The 14657-nt window shown below is 49.0% G+C and overlaps 1 protein-coding gene across 1 annotated transcript in view; it reads right to left on the bottom strand.

Annotated features, from left to right (window-relative positions):
- The window catches only part of Rragd (Ras related GTP binding D), a 45359-nt gene extending 33405 nt beyond the window's left edge, over positions 1 to 11954 (bottom strand). The window contains exon 1 of the mRNA XM_042679612.1: positions 11717 to 11954. Within this exon, the coding sequence (XP_042535546.1) occupies positions 11717 to 11861 (145 nt within the window). The 5' untranslated portion in view covers positions 11862 to 11954. The remainder of the gene's footprint in view (positions 1 to 11716) is intronic.
- Positions 11955 to 14657: the final 2703 nt, after the last annotated feature.

Raw genomic sequence — 14657 nt, 5'->3', positions numbered from 1 at the left:
AAGAGTCTCGCAGACTTTCCTGCCTGCACCGGCTTTGAGTTGCGATCCTCAGATCTCACCCTGATCGTCAGATCTCAGTCTCCTGAGTAGCTAATTATCAGTGTTAGCCATCAGTGCTCATCAAGGCCCTTATTTTTAATTAATCAACAAAACCTTGGAAGTGGAGGTGTGGCTCGAGTGGCAGAGTGCCAGCCTTGAGAAAAAACGCTAAGCAAGGGAAGTCCTGAGTTCAAGTCCTAGTACTGGCACAAAAAGAAAAGGAGAAAGAAAAAAAAGAAACAGAAAAACAAAGATGAGCCTGCAGAAAACACCTGCAGTCCGGGGCTATGAACTCTGATGAAGACAGAAACTTTTGGGAGCCCGCAGAAGGCATTCACAGTAATTACAGAGCCAAAATGAACTTGCACCACTGCAGTTCATCCTCCACGCAGGCAAGGTGAAGTGTGGGCAGGGGGGGGGAGGGGGGGGAAGTTGGGCATGGAAAAGAAGGCCAATCCCAGGGCTAGGCCACTCAGGACAGGAAGCACCACACTACTGTCCTCAGACTGCTCCCAGCTTTCCCTAACTCACCACCACACATCAGTACTGCACCACAGAAGGGCATTCCTGTCTTTTAAATCATAGCACAGATTTCCTTTAGCCTGTACATTTGCAGGCAGAGTACATGGCATGAACTCAATAAATACCCCTCATTAAATTGGTTGACAGGGTGCCAACAGGCCAGTGATGCTGAGAAGACTGAGTTTAATCCGCAGCCATGAGGAAATCACTAAGAATTTTAAAGGAAGACAAACAGGATCAGATTTACATTTCAGGAAGCTCCCTTAAGAAAGAGGCTCTCGCCGGGTGCTAGTGGCTCACACCTGTAATCCTAGCTACTTAGGAAGATGAAATCTGAGGATCATGGTTCAAAGCCAGCCCGGGCAGGAAAGTATGTGAGACTCTGATCTCCAATTAACCACCAGAAAACTGAAAGTGGTGCTATGGCTCAAGGTGGTTAGAGCGCTAGACTAGAGCTGAAGAGCTCAGGGACAGCACCCTGGCCCAGAGTTCAACCCTACAACCAACAACAACAACAACAAAAAGAAACAGGCTCTCAGCCAGGCACTGGTGGCTCACACCTGCAATTCTAGTCACTCAGGAGGCTGAGATCAGAGGCTCAAAGTTCAGAGTCAAGGAAAGTCTGTAAGACTTTTATCTCCAATTAACCACTTAAAAACTGAAAGTGGAGCTATGGCTCAAATAGAGCACTAAGCCATGAGCAAAGCAGCTCAGGGACAGCTCAATTCAAGAACCACAACCACCAACAACAAACACCAGGCTCTCAAGAGGGGATGAGGGTAGAGGAATTAGCTCTAGAACATACATGAGAAATGACTGAGCAAGGCACAGGTCATGGAAACAGAAAGAACAGATTTGTGAGATGCTCGTCTATGGCCCCCTGGATGTGGGGACAAGAGACAAAGAAGTCCCAGGTTCTAACCTGGAGGCCCCATTCGCACTGATGGTCAAGGGGAGATTTGCTGAGTCTGAGGTGCTTGTGGGCCTGTGGCTCTGGTGATGGAAGGAGGGAAGGAAGACTCCTGAGGCAGCCCATGCCTCTCCCCCTGACTTTGCTAGCTGAGGGTGATAGGATTTGAGTAGTTGTAGCCTCGGCCTCCAAGAAGCACCTTAGGCCAACCCACCTCAACCTCCTATCGACTAGAGGTCTCCACTTAACAGGAGCAGCGGCTTGTAGTTCAAAGGCAACCTGGGCAGAAAAGTCTGTAACACACCATCTCCAATTAACCAGCCAGCCAAAATAGTGGACTGGTGGTGTGGCTCAAGCAGTAGAGAACCAGCTGTACACAAGCCCATCTATAAGAGACCCCGAATTCAAACCATAGTACTTGGAGAAAAAAAAAAAAAGGAAAACATCGAGTTCTGATATTACAATACCATTTAATTAAATCATCAAGTAAGCTCGGCGCCAGTGGCTCACACCAGTAATCCTAGCTACTCAGCCCAGGGTCCAGTCGTGGAGCCTGAACTCTGGGCCTGGGCACTGTCCCTCAGCTCTTCAGCTCAAGGCTAACGCTCTATCACTTGAGCCACAGCGCCACTTCCAGCTTTTCTCTTTTTGCTTATGTTGTGCTGAGGAATTGAACCTAGGGCCTCATGAATGCAAGGCAAGCACTCTACCACTGAGCCACCTTCCCAGCCTCGCCCATAACTCTTATCCCCAATTAACCACCAAAACGCTTGAAGTAGAGTTGTGCCTCAAATGGTGGCGTGCTAACCTTGAGCAAAAACATTTAGGGACAGCACTCAGGTTCAAGAGTTCAAGCCCCAGGAACAGCACAAAAAAAAAAAAAAAAAAAATCAAAGAGGAGCATAAATCAAATAATTGAAAGACACTTATAGTTCATCCAAGTATCCTTATTTGCAGAAAATTATATGGGGCAACAAAGCAGCCTTACTTGAGGGCATATATGAATATTTTGGGCCATGGATAATGGCAGAATTACTGACTTAACTGCTCCATATTTTCTCTGTGTTTAAGAAATAGCGAGGGGGGGGGGGCTGGGAAAGTGGCTCAGTGGTTGAGCATTTACCTTGCATGCATGAGGCCCTGGGTTCGATTCCTCAGCACCACATAAGCAAAAAAGAAAAAAAAGCTGGAAGTGGCGCTGTGGCTCAAGTGGTAGAGCGCTAGCCTCAAAGTTCAGAGTCAAGGAAATTCTGTAAGACTTTTATCTCCAATTAACCACTTAAAAACTGAAAGTGGAGCTATGGCTCAAATAGAGCACTAAGCCATGAGCAAAGCAGCTCAGGGACAGCTCCCAGGCCCTGAATTCAAGAACCACAACCAACAACAACTAACACCAGGCTCTCAAGAGGGGATGCCAGCGTCCAGGCCCAGAGTTCAGGCCCCACGACCGGACCAAAAAAAAAAAAATAGCAGGGGGGGCTGGGAAGGTGGCTCAGTGGTAGAGTGCTTGCCTTGCATGCATGAGGCCCTGGGTTCAATTCCTCAGCACCACATAAGCAGGGGGAAAAAAGCCGGAAGTGGCACTGTGGCTCAAGTGGTAGAGTGCGAGCCTTGAGCTGAAGAGCTGAAGGACAGTGCCCAGGCCCAGAGTTCAGGCCCCATGACCGGACCCAAAAAAAAAGAAATAGCAGGGCTGGGAATGTGGTTTAGTGATAGAGTTCTTGCTTAGCATGCATGAAGCCCTGGGTTTGATTCCTCAGTACTACATAAACAGAAAAAGCCAGAAGTGGCACTGTGGCTCAACTGGTAGAGTGCTAGCCTTGAGCAAAAGAAACTCAGGGACAGTGCATGGGCCAAGTTCAAGCCCCAGGACCTGCAAAAAAAGAAAGAAAGAAAGAAAGAAGGAAGGAAGGAAGGAAGAAAAAGAAAGAAAGAAAAGGATCCACTTTATACCTAAGTAAAATTCAGTCAGGGATAACAAGCAGACCTGACCAGCTTCTGCTTGGTACTGACCACACTCAAATTTCCAAAGCACCCAGCTAGGGAACCAGCCTGCTGGAAACTTGGGGAAAATTACCCCCAGGAATAGCAATAAGATAAAGGATAGCCTAATTGTCTTTACCACCTACAGACTAATTTTTTTGTTGTTGTTTTTGACTTTGGTTGGGGGGCTTGAATGCAGGGCCTAGGCATTGTCCCTAAAGTTTTGCATTCAAGGCTAGTGCTCTACCACTCTGAGCCACAGCGCCACGTCTGGTTTTCTGGTGATTAGTTGGAGATGAGTCTCAAGTACTTTCCTGCCCAGGCTGCCTTCAAACTGTGATCCTCAGATCTCACTCTCCTTAGCTAGGATTACAGGTGTGAGCCACCAGCACCCAGCTTCCCAGTTTGCTTCTATTTGCAGCATTATCTGCAGCTCTTTCACATCTCTGGAGCCTCGGTTGATCCATGGAATTTACATATTCAAGACCCGGGAATTAAGAAATTCCAATCCCAAAAGGAATAAGGCATATAACTAGTAATAGCACAACTACTAAAAGAAATATGTAAAATGGTGAGGATTCATTATGTACTTGATTATCTAGAAAAGAGAATTAAGTTAAAACAGAACGTATATTTCCAAAGGCATGAAGGTGATTTTTATTTTTATACAGAGATCAAATCTCTGAAATCCTAAGATTATACTAGTAGAAAACATTATAAAACATGATACCACATACATCAATGATGTGTGTGAGTTCTAATGACATTGTACTAGAGGAGAAAAAGTCTTCTTAGGATTTTTTTTTTTTTTTTTTGGTTAGTACTGGGGCACTAGGGCCTGGGTGTTGTTCCTCAGCATTTTTGCTCAAAGCGAATGCTCTACCATTTGAGCCACAGCGCTACATCTGGCTTTTTGGTGCTTAATTTGAGATAAGAGTCTCTGAGACTCTCCTGCCCGGGCTGGCTTTGAGCAGCAATTGTCAGATCTCAGCCTCCTGAGTAGGGAAGATTGCAGTTGTAAGCCACAAGCAACCAGTGGAACTTCTTTATTTCCTGGCAGTACCAAGGTTTGAACTCAGGACCACACACATGCTAGGCAGACTATCACTTGTGCTATACCTGCAGGCCTTTTTTGTACTGGTTCAAGAGACAGGGTCTCATTTCCTGCCCATGTGCCTGACCTTCAATCTGCTTATTTTAGGCTTACCATCACAGTATCCAGCTCTCAGTTGAGAAGGAGTTTTAAGAATTTTTCTGCCCCAGCTGTCCTCAAACAAATCCCCCCAGTCTTTGCTTCCCAAATAGCTAGAGGAAAGAAAAATCTCTAAAATAATGAAAGATTTAAAAAAAGAAAGAAAAATGAGCAACAGAAGGTTGCTATAGTAGGAAGTTATATTGTTACCAATAGCTACAGGATATGGAAGAATGGAATAGAACAGAGGGTCAAGTCTCAGACAAAGCCCCACAGATCTTTTGTTGGTGGTGTAGTTTGGGTGTTTTTGGTAGTACTCGCAATCGAACCCAAGTACTCCTGTCCAGTGAGCTCCTCTGCCCTCTGAAAGCCATCTCTTATTCAAGACTCAGAACCTTCTGCTTCTGCCCCCTACTTTTAATCAGATTGAAATAGAAGAGATTTCTAGTAAAAAATAGATTTATAATAAAATAGGGAAATAGCTGGGCACTAGTAGCTCACACCTGTGATTCTAGCTACTAAGGAGGCTGAGATTTGAGGATCCCAATTCAAAGCCATCCTGGACAGGAAAATCCATGAGATTCTAATCACAAGTTAACGAGGCTGAGATCTGAGGATCGTGGTTCAAAGCTAGGACAGACAGGAAAGTCTGTGAGACTCTTTTTTTTTTTTTTGGGGGGGGGGGTGGTCCGGTGGTGAGGCCTAAATTCCGGGCCTGGGCACTGTCCCTCAGCTCTTCAGCTCAAGGTTAGCGCTCTACACTTGAGCCACAGCGCCACTTCCGGCTTTTTGCTTATGTGGTGCTGAGAAATCGAACCCAGGGCCTTAGGCATGCAAGGCAAGCACTCTACCACTGAGCCACCTTCCCAGCCCCAAGTCTGTGAGACTCTTATCTCCACCTAACCACCAGAAAACCGGAAGTGGCACTGTGGCTCCAAGTGATAGCTAGTCTTGAGTAAAAGAGCTCAGGGACAGCCCAGGCCCTGAATTCAAGCACTATTATCAACTACAACAAAAAAACCTAGGAAATTAAGCTTCTCTGGATCTCAGAATCACTAAAATGTGCTTATAAAACATGCAATATAAAAATACTTTCTACTTTGGTCTTGTCTGTGTCACTTGGTCATTTCACTTTAAAAAATTTATTTGCCAAAAAATATGGAAGTTCACAAATTTATGTGTCATCCTTGAACAGGGACCACACTAATCTCTGATCCTCCAGTCCAATTAGTCTTTGTGGTGCTGCAGAAACTAGCTCTGTAGTTCTGTGGTTCTATCTACTCCAGGTCTCCGTATTATCTCCCTATGTCTAGGGTCAGAGGGGAATCCAAGAGACAGCTGTGGCCAGAGTGAAAAAGCCAAGCAAGAGCATGAGGCCATGAGTTCAAGCCCCAGCACCAGTGCATGGGCACATATACACATTCAAACGCTGGCACTAATCATTAGTAAATGAGAATTGTTAGATTCACAAACACATCCTTCAGGGAATTGTCCTCTGCTGGTCCTGCATCTTGGATGCCTCTAGCAACCATCTAAATTGTCATTTCCCCAATCTCTAGCAGGAGTGGGGGACTTTCTTTTCTGTTGAGGGCCATCTGGAGGTTTATAACATCATCGAAGGGCCATACAAAATCATCAAGTAGCCAACAGAAAGTGTACATGTATGTCCTGTCATCTCAAACCTTATATATTATATAGCCTAGCTAGTAGTGTGCAGAGCAAATACCAGATCTGGATGGGCTGTGGTGACCATTTCTTAGCTAAGTTTCTCCAAAGCTTTCAGTAGGACTTTGGGAAAAACAATTCCACGTTTTCTTTTTTTTGTCAGTCATGGGGCCTGAGTTCTGGGCCTAGGCACTGTCCTTCAGCTCTTCAGCTCAAGCCTAGTCTACCACTTGAGGCATACCACTACTTTTGGCTTTTTCTGCTTATGTGGTACTGAGGAATCAAACCCAGGGCCTTGTGCATGCAAGGCAAGCACTCTACCACTGAGCCACCTTCCCAGCCCCAACAATTCCTCTTTCTTTCTTTCTTTCTTTCTTTTTGTTGGTCATGGGGCTTGAACTCTGGACCTGGGCGTAATCCCTCAGCTCTTCAGCTCAAGGTGAGTGAGTGCTCGACCACTTGAGCCATAGCACCACTTCCGGTTTTCTGGTGGTTTATTGGAGATAAAAGAGTTTCACGGAGCTTCCAGCCGGGGCTGGCTTTGAACCCGATCCTCAGATCTCAGCCTTCTGAGTAGCTAAGATTACAGGCCTGAGCCACGGCACCAGGCTCTAATTACATTTTTTTTTTTTTTTGGTCGGTCATGGGGCTTGAACTCTGGGCTTCGGCGCTGTCCCTCAGCTTGTCAGCTCAAGGCTAACGCCCTACCACTTGAGCCACAGCGCCACTTCCAGTTTTCTGGTGGTTTTTATTGGAGATAAGAGTCTCACGGACTATCCTACCTGGGCTGGCGTTGAACCATGATCCTTAGAACTCAGTCTCCTGACTAGCTAGGATTACAGGAGTGAGCCACCAACACCTGGCTTCTAATTACATATTTTAAAATGATCTTTTAAATGTTTCCCTTGTTAGTACCTGATATTACACGGTGCTCTTTTTGTTTTTGCTAGTCGTGGGGCTTGAACTCAGGGCCTGGGGACTGTCGTTGAGCTTTTTTTGCTCACGACTAGTGCTCTACCACTTGAGCCACAGTGTCACCTCCAGCTTTTCATGAGTAGTTTATTGGAGGTAAGTCTCATGGACTTTCCTGCCTAGTCTGGCTTCAAACTGCAATCCTCAGACTTCAGCCTCCAGCATAGCTACAATTCCTCCCCAACCTCTCCCTACACTAACCCCAATCCTGCCAGAGGTTGCCCTTTCCCTTCTCCAAGCACCTTCCACTGCATGTGTGCTGACAGTTCAGATAATACTCTCTTCTGCCTGGACTATGTGGTAGTTCCTTTCAGCAAAACCCTATCTGAGCCATCAGCTTCCGGCTTATATTACAGGTTATTTTTGATTTTTTATTGTTATTATAAAGGGGATGTGCAAAGGGGTTACAGTTATATAAGTCAGGTAATGAGTTCATTTCTTTTTGGACAATGTCACTCTTCCCTCACTCTCTCCCAGTTTCTTCCTCCCATCCCACCTACAAGTTGTAAAGTTCATGTTAAACGTTTCTAGTGAGTTCCATTGCTGCATTTGTTCACCTTTTGTCTCTCCATTCCTGTGTCTCGCCTTACACTTCCAAAAACGGAAAGAAAGCAAAAAAAAAGGGGGGGGGGGAAACAAAAACAGCAAAAAAAGAAAACCAAGCTGGGTGCCGGTGGCACATGCCTGTAATCCTAGCTACTCAGGAGGCTGAGATCTGAGGATCAGGGTTCAAAGCCAGCCCCAGCAGGAAAGGCTGTGAAACTATCTCCAATAAACCACTCAGAAAACCAGAAGTGGCGCTGTGGCTCAAGTGGTAGAGCTCTTGCCTTGAGCTGAAGAGCACAGGGACAGTGCCTAGGCCCAGAGTTCAATCCCCACAACTGACAAAAAGAAAAGAAAAACAACAACAAAAAACACCTCGTTTCATTTCCTGGAATTACAGGCTTTCAAGCACAACCATTAGCAAAAGATTTAAAACCTGTGTTGCCTAAAATTAATCAGTATTTCCGGTGAAGTTGTGAGGTGTTATGAGGGTGGGGGGGAGGGGGGAGGGGGGCAGTGAAGGTTTGACTCCCTCCCCCCCTTATTCCCCCAGGTCAAACAAAGCACCAGGTGTGCACTCACGTGCTTGTCCCCAGGCAGGTCATTCCGACCCCAGGTGGAGCATTCCGCTCTAGGCCTGGCCAAGGACATCAGCCTTGGTCCCTAGGAGACTGTAGTCTATTTTTTTTATCTTCTACTTCCTTGTTAAGACTCATAAGCCCACCCCAAAATCCAGCCCCTTGGGCAACCTCCATACCCATAGGAAGGTCTGTGCCCCTCAATGGCAATAAACAATCCTAGCCTGTTAAGAACTGAGTCCAGTCTATTCCTTTCTGTTCCCCTCCATTTTCCTAACAGACAGTGCTTTGCAACTTAATGTCTAGGTCAGGCAGTACTACTACTGTGCTACACACCTCTCAGCTCCAGTGTAATTGTTTCTGATGGCTTAATTAAGGTGAAACATACCTTATCTGTGACTAACTACTATGAAGAGGAATGAGAAGTGTCCCAGCACTCCTTAACAGTTCTTAAGTGCCTGGGAACACTCATGCTATTCATGAATAAAATATGGAGTGGGAGCCAGAGATGTACAATTTCAGCCTCACCTCAGCTGCACTACACTTGCAAACTTAGCCCGGCATGGTAAAACATACAAGGCACTCAATTTACACCCAGGACCAGTGGCGCCTTCACAAGTCTTACAGACCAGTCTGAGGGAAAGGAAGACTGTGCTTGTCCACCCTCAGTCTACACCCTCTGGCACAGGTCCTGACAGACTGCCAGGAAACTTAAAGGGGCTAGCTGGTCCTGCATGCCACACCCAAGGTCTCCCTATCTCTCCTCTCCCTACTCTCCCCAACCCAACTCCCTAGCCCCTCCACCCTCCAACAACCCCAGCCAAGCCTCCAGGATTGATTTCTGAGCTCCTGGTCCAGGTCTCAAGCAACTAACCAATCCAAGTCAGTTAAGGAAGGGGAAGGGGAAGAGAAGTTCTGCTAGATAAATCTTTCATTCATGTTTCCAAGTGCACCAAATCCATCTTTTCTCAGAGTAAGTCCTTTTTTTTTTTTCAATATTTCTTAAATTTGAGAGTAGGTAAACATAAATTTTACCCCAAACAAAACCCCTGCACCAGCCAATTTTTGTTGTTTTTGTGTTAGTACTGAGGGCCTTGAACTCTCTCACTTGGCTTTTTCACTCAAGCCTGGTACTCTACCACTTGAGTCACACCTCCATTTCCAGCTTTTTGGTGTTTAACTGGAAATAAGGGTATCTCTGATTTATTTGCCCCAGCTGGCTTTGATCTTCAATCCTTAGATCTCAGGGTAGCTAGGATTACAGGCGTGAGCCACCAGAGCCTGGCCCAGCCATATTTTCACAGATAGAGAAGTCATGAGTCTTGGCTTCATCCCTCCCAATCACAACTGAAATCAAATTAGTGAACAGGGGCAGTCCCCCAGAACTGCTAGCCCAAGAACCCACTTGCCACTGGGAAAGGCAAACTTTTGGGTACAGATTCTACATCAAGGCCTAAACCCAAAGCCAGGGAAACCTGCAAAGAAGCCAAAAGAGGAAGTCTTTAGGAAAGAGCCCCCTCTCCCACTGAGGCAAGGCCTCAGTGACCTGACCACAGCAAATATTAATGTGTTGCTCTTCTCACCACATAAACATATTTGATCCTTTTATAGCAAGATCCAGGCTGATCCCAGGAACTCACGTGGGAGGATTTTATTACTGAAGTCATCAAAACATCAGTTCCAGGCAGGTTAGTATTTAGGTTAGCACCAAGGGTTGCCTCCACATCTGGCTCCAGGAAAAGCCTTTGTTCAAGGAATCCTGCCCTGGGGCTGTACTTCCACTTTAATTTCCAGATCCCCAACCAAATTTTAAAAGTGCTCCCTTAAAAAAACTGCAGAAGCAACAACAAGGTCCAATGTATTCCGGGAACCTCTCTGGCCCCCAGAGTAATATCAAATTACTGGCTTTTCACTTGTACCCCAATGTACCCCACCATTTCAAATAGATTCCCCATTCAGCTTCCCTCCCCAGTCTCCAAAATATCTGGGAGGAGCCAACACAAGCAATTTAAATAATAATGAAGCGACGGACCGATTTAATTATGAAAAGTAGCTCTAGGGACTCCAATAAAAGGGTTAAAAGCCTTTATCTACAGAAATGTGGTGGGGGTGCTGAACTGTGGGACCAATTAGAGGGAGTGCTGGAGAATGGAGAAAGAGTCGCACAGGTGCAGGTGCCAGTTTTAAGCAAATGGGGAATTAGTACAAACTGTCCCCGGAGAGCAGACGCTAGGAATAAAAAGGAAATTTATAAGCTCCCTTATCTTCTTCCTGATTCACTGAAAGTCGTGCTTCCTAGGTGTACAAGGATCAAAAGCGTTCTAGGAGAAAGGCTTTGTAGGAAGGACTGAAAGTTCACTGCATTCTCAATAAAAGTTGGCAAACAGTCCACACAGAGAGTGGTATTCCACCCATAATTTCTCCGGTAGGAAACATTATTAAAATAGTTGTTCCTAGGCTAACAGCCACTTTCACCTGACCTTTTCAAGTGACCTTCTTATAAGATTTTTTGCTTCCTTCAGAGGAAGATTTTTTTTTTTTAAAGATCACTCTGGGGGTCTCAAACCCCTCAAGCTCCTTGGGCATTATGAATAAAACGCGAGAAGCCTCCGGACCCCCGCTGTGCGAATCGGCTCTCAGAACCAGAAGCAGTTTGCTTGGATGGCAGAGTTCACGCAGCCGGCGGGCACAGCCATGCCCGGCTGGTGACAACGGAGCGCAGAGAAGGTGTCCTAACCACCGTACTCGCCTGGATCCCGAGAAACCCGCGGTGGCTCGGACTCCCTGGGCCCGCCCCGCACACACCCACCGCCCCGCGCCCCGCCACCGGACCGCCGCCCACCCGCAGCGGCCCCAGCCCCCCCCCCCCCACGTGGCAGCGCGGGGCCAGACTGACACTCGCAGCTGCCCGAGACCCTGCCAATCACGCCAGCCGCAGATGCCTTTTTTTAGCCACGACATCTGACCCCAGCTGAAGCAGCCGCGTCCCGGGAGGTCCGGAGCGCGCCGGCGGCCCCGTCCCCTCCCCAAGCCCCTGGAGCCGGCCGAGCGCGCGAGGAGGCGCCGTCCCCGAAGCCGGGGGGGCTTCCTCCTTCCCCGGCCCCGCCGATCCCAGTTTCTTCCGCACCCCCGAGGCGGCCTCCAGCCCTCTCCCCCCCCCCCACCTCATTTCGCAGCTCCAAGTCGCTCCCGCAGTTGCCTTCCCCACCCCCACCGCTCCAGTCCGCTGCCCTGGATGGGCTCCAGGGCCCGGCCAGGGGCGGCGAGACCCCCCCCCCGTCCCCACGAGAAGGGCTGGGGCCGGGCGCTCACCTCCCTCCTCCGCCCCGCTGTCCGGCTCGGCGTCCGAGGAGTCGGGCCCGTCCCCGTAGTCCGCTAAGCCCACCAGCTCGTCCTCCTCGTCGTCGTCCGCGTCGCCCTCGTCCTGCGGCTGCGGCTTCCCCAGCACCTGGCTCATCGCGCGGGGCGGCGGGGGTCCCGGCTGGGCGCCGAGCCTCCGCGCCGGCCGCCCGCAGCCCGCAGCCCGGAGCTGTGACCTGGGGTTTTGTGTGCAGCCCGGCGGGCGCTGGTGGAGGCGGGGGCCGCGCGCGCCCCGCGGCGGGCGGCGCCCAGGTCCGGGTCCCGCGGCGCGCCGAGCCCCCTCCCCGGCCCGCCCTCCCCGGCCCGCCCGGCCGCTGGCGGAGGAGCCTCCCGGAGGAGGAGGAGAGGGAGAGCCTGCGTGACCCGAGTCACCTGACACGCTGTCTCTCTCTCTCTCTCTCTCTCTCTCTCTCTCTCTCTCTCTCTCTCACACACACACACACACACACACACACACTCACTCTCACACACACCCCGCACGGGCGCGCGCGCTCTCCGGGCCGCAGCAGCCGCTTGGCGGGGCGCCCGGCCGAGCCGAGGCCACACACATTCACGCCGACGGGGGGGGGGGGAGGGGGGAGAGGAGGGGAGGGACGGCGGGTGGGGGGCCCTCCGCCCACCTCGACTGCGCCCGGAGACCCCCTCACGCACCCAGCGGGTCCCCCCCGGACGCGGTGCTGCCACCCGCCGCGGCTGCGCGCCGGGAGCCCCACGCTCAGCTCCTGCACGTGGTCTTGGCACAGCAGGCCAAGTTGGGGGTGCGGGGAAGGGAGGGGGGAGGAGACTGCTTATCCTGAGAACCCCGTCCAGACCCTTCCCCCCCCATACCCCCAGCACACACTCCCACGGGGCCTCCCATCCCCGGACAGGGTTCCTATCCCAAGTGGCTGCCCCCCAACTCTCGTGCGGGGGACCCCTGGGGGAGAAGACACCCAAACGCCCCGCGAAAAGCACTCAGAAATGCACAGCATTCCTGTCTCCATAGCAATGGCGTCTTAAATGTGCCTTTATGGTTCAAAGTGTTTCCCACCATTCAAACACCAGGCCCGCCCAGATGAAAATGTTTCTGAAAAGAATACCATGCTCCTTGGCTGCCTAGAATAATCTTTTTTTTTTTTTCAGCATTAGCACAGTGTCTCAGGTGAGTAACAGTTTAGGAGAGGACTCATGACCAACTCCTTAAGTCTCTAGGGCTCAGACTTAATCCCACATAAATAATGTTTCAGGGCTACTGTGGGAGGGCGTGTGTGTGTGTGTGTGTGTGTGTGTGTGTGTGTGTGTGTGCAATTCTTAAATTGGAAAGGCAGCAATGTGGGGGTGAAACTAAAATGTGCATCCCTCCTTCCCAAGCTTTTCACCCCGGAACATACTGTACTCTCCCTTTCTGAGTCCTGCAAAAAAAAAAAAAAAAATCACGTGGAGGAACTTCCTTCTGCGAACACAATAACAAAACACAGGCTGCCAGCTAGCTGATCCAGTTATGGCAGGTACTGCTGCTCGGCAGGTGTATGGCAGAGGAGAGGAGGAGGGGCGCTCGGGCTGAGACTTGGGGCCCCAGGTTGCTGTTTCTAGGAAACACTTAGTGAGCTTGTGGCCTATTAATATGCCAGACTGCCTGTTAACTAGGGGTTCAGGACTTCTTGGGGCAGGAAGGAAGAGCTCTCAGTCCATTCAATCATGACTCCTCGTTCTGAATGTTGACGGTACATGCACACATCTTTTAGGTGGCTGGTTACTTACAGTAGATTTCCCAGGTAGAATTAGACCGGAATTTGATCAATGAGACAGAGAAGCCACTTTTTTTTTTTTTTTCTGCAGTCATATGGCTTGAATTCGGCAATCTACCACTTAAGCCACAGCACCACTTCAGTTTTCTGGTGGTTATTGACAATAAGAGTCTCATGGACTTTCTTGCCTGGGCTGGCTTTGAAGCAGGATCCTCAGATCTCAGATTCCTGAGTAGGATTACATGCCATTATTGCCCAGTGAGAAGCCACATTTTGAGACGTTGAATACAAAGTCTTCATTAGAAAGCCGGGAACTGCAAGCCAACTCATGTCCCAAAAAACTTGCAGCCTTGAATGTAGCTACCTACTTAAGGCAATAACCCCAAGATGAGTGTGCGGGAACTAAACCTAGCAAATGCATGTTATACATAAATGAAGCAAGTTATCTAGGGGAACAATCAAGGGCCAGTTATCTAGGGGGAACAATCAAAGACAACCAAGGGCAAATATTCTCTGGAGCAAAACTTTCCTGGAGCTAAACAACATACTATAGCTGCAATTCAAAAAATGGCTATGTCACCTCCAGAGTTCCCTCTTGGACAGTTCCTTTCATCTGTTAAGATGCCAAAATGGCCGTGAGAACAAGATGGCATTAGTTAGACTCAGTATCCGTATTTCAGAGGCAATATAACTTAGTCAGGGGTCTCCCCAAGGGGAGACTGAAGGTATCTTGCAAAGATTTTAGCTTTTTCAGTGACAATTTATAGGACTATAAGGCTGAGTTTAGAGTTATCATGTGGGAATTCAATCATGAGAAAACAGAGAAGCCACATTTTGAGGGGTCAAATTGGGAGTCTTTATCAGAAAGCTGGTGGCAACAGGCAGACTCCTGTCTCAAAGACCTACAGTCACCTTGAATACACTTAACACTGTTAGAAAACTGAGCCATTGTGAAGTAAGGCTGTCAGGTTTGGCAGGCACCATATTGGCCATATGGTGGATGTAAAGGTCTGGCATCTTGTCTTTAGGGGGGGAGGGGGGAAGGAAACCCCCTGCCTATCACCTGCCTCCCAGGTGATGGGCATGCCTGGATCCCTGGAGGCAGGGGTGGGCACTTGGCTGATAGGTTACTGAATCTGTCAGTCCAGTGCCTGGGACTGGGAATT

This window comes from Dipodomys spectabilis, unplaced genomic scaffold (genome assembly GCF_019054845.1).
Source record: "Dipodomys spectabilis isolate Male_0828 unplaced genomic scaffold, ASM1905484v1 ptg000053l, whole genome shotgun sequence".
Taxonomy (NCBI): Eukaryota; Metazoa; Chordata; class Mammalia; order Rodentia; family Heteromyidae; genus Dipodomys; species Dipodomys spectabilis.
Note: the sequence above shows the minus strand (reverse complement) of the source record. Positions and strands in the feature narration are given on the sequence as shown.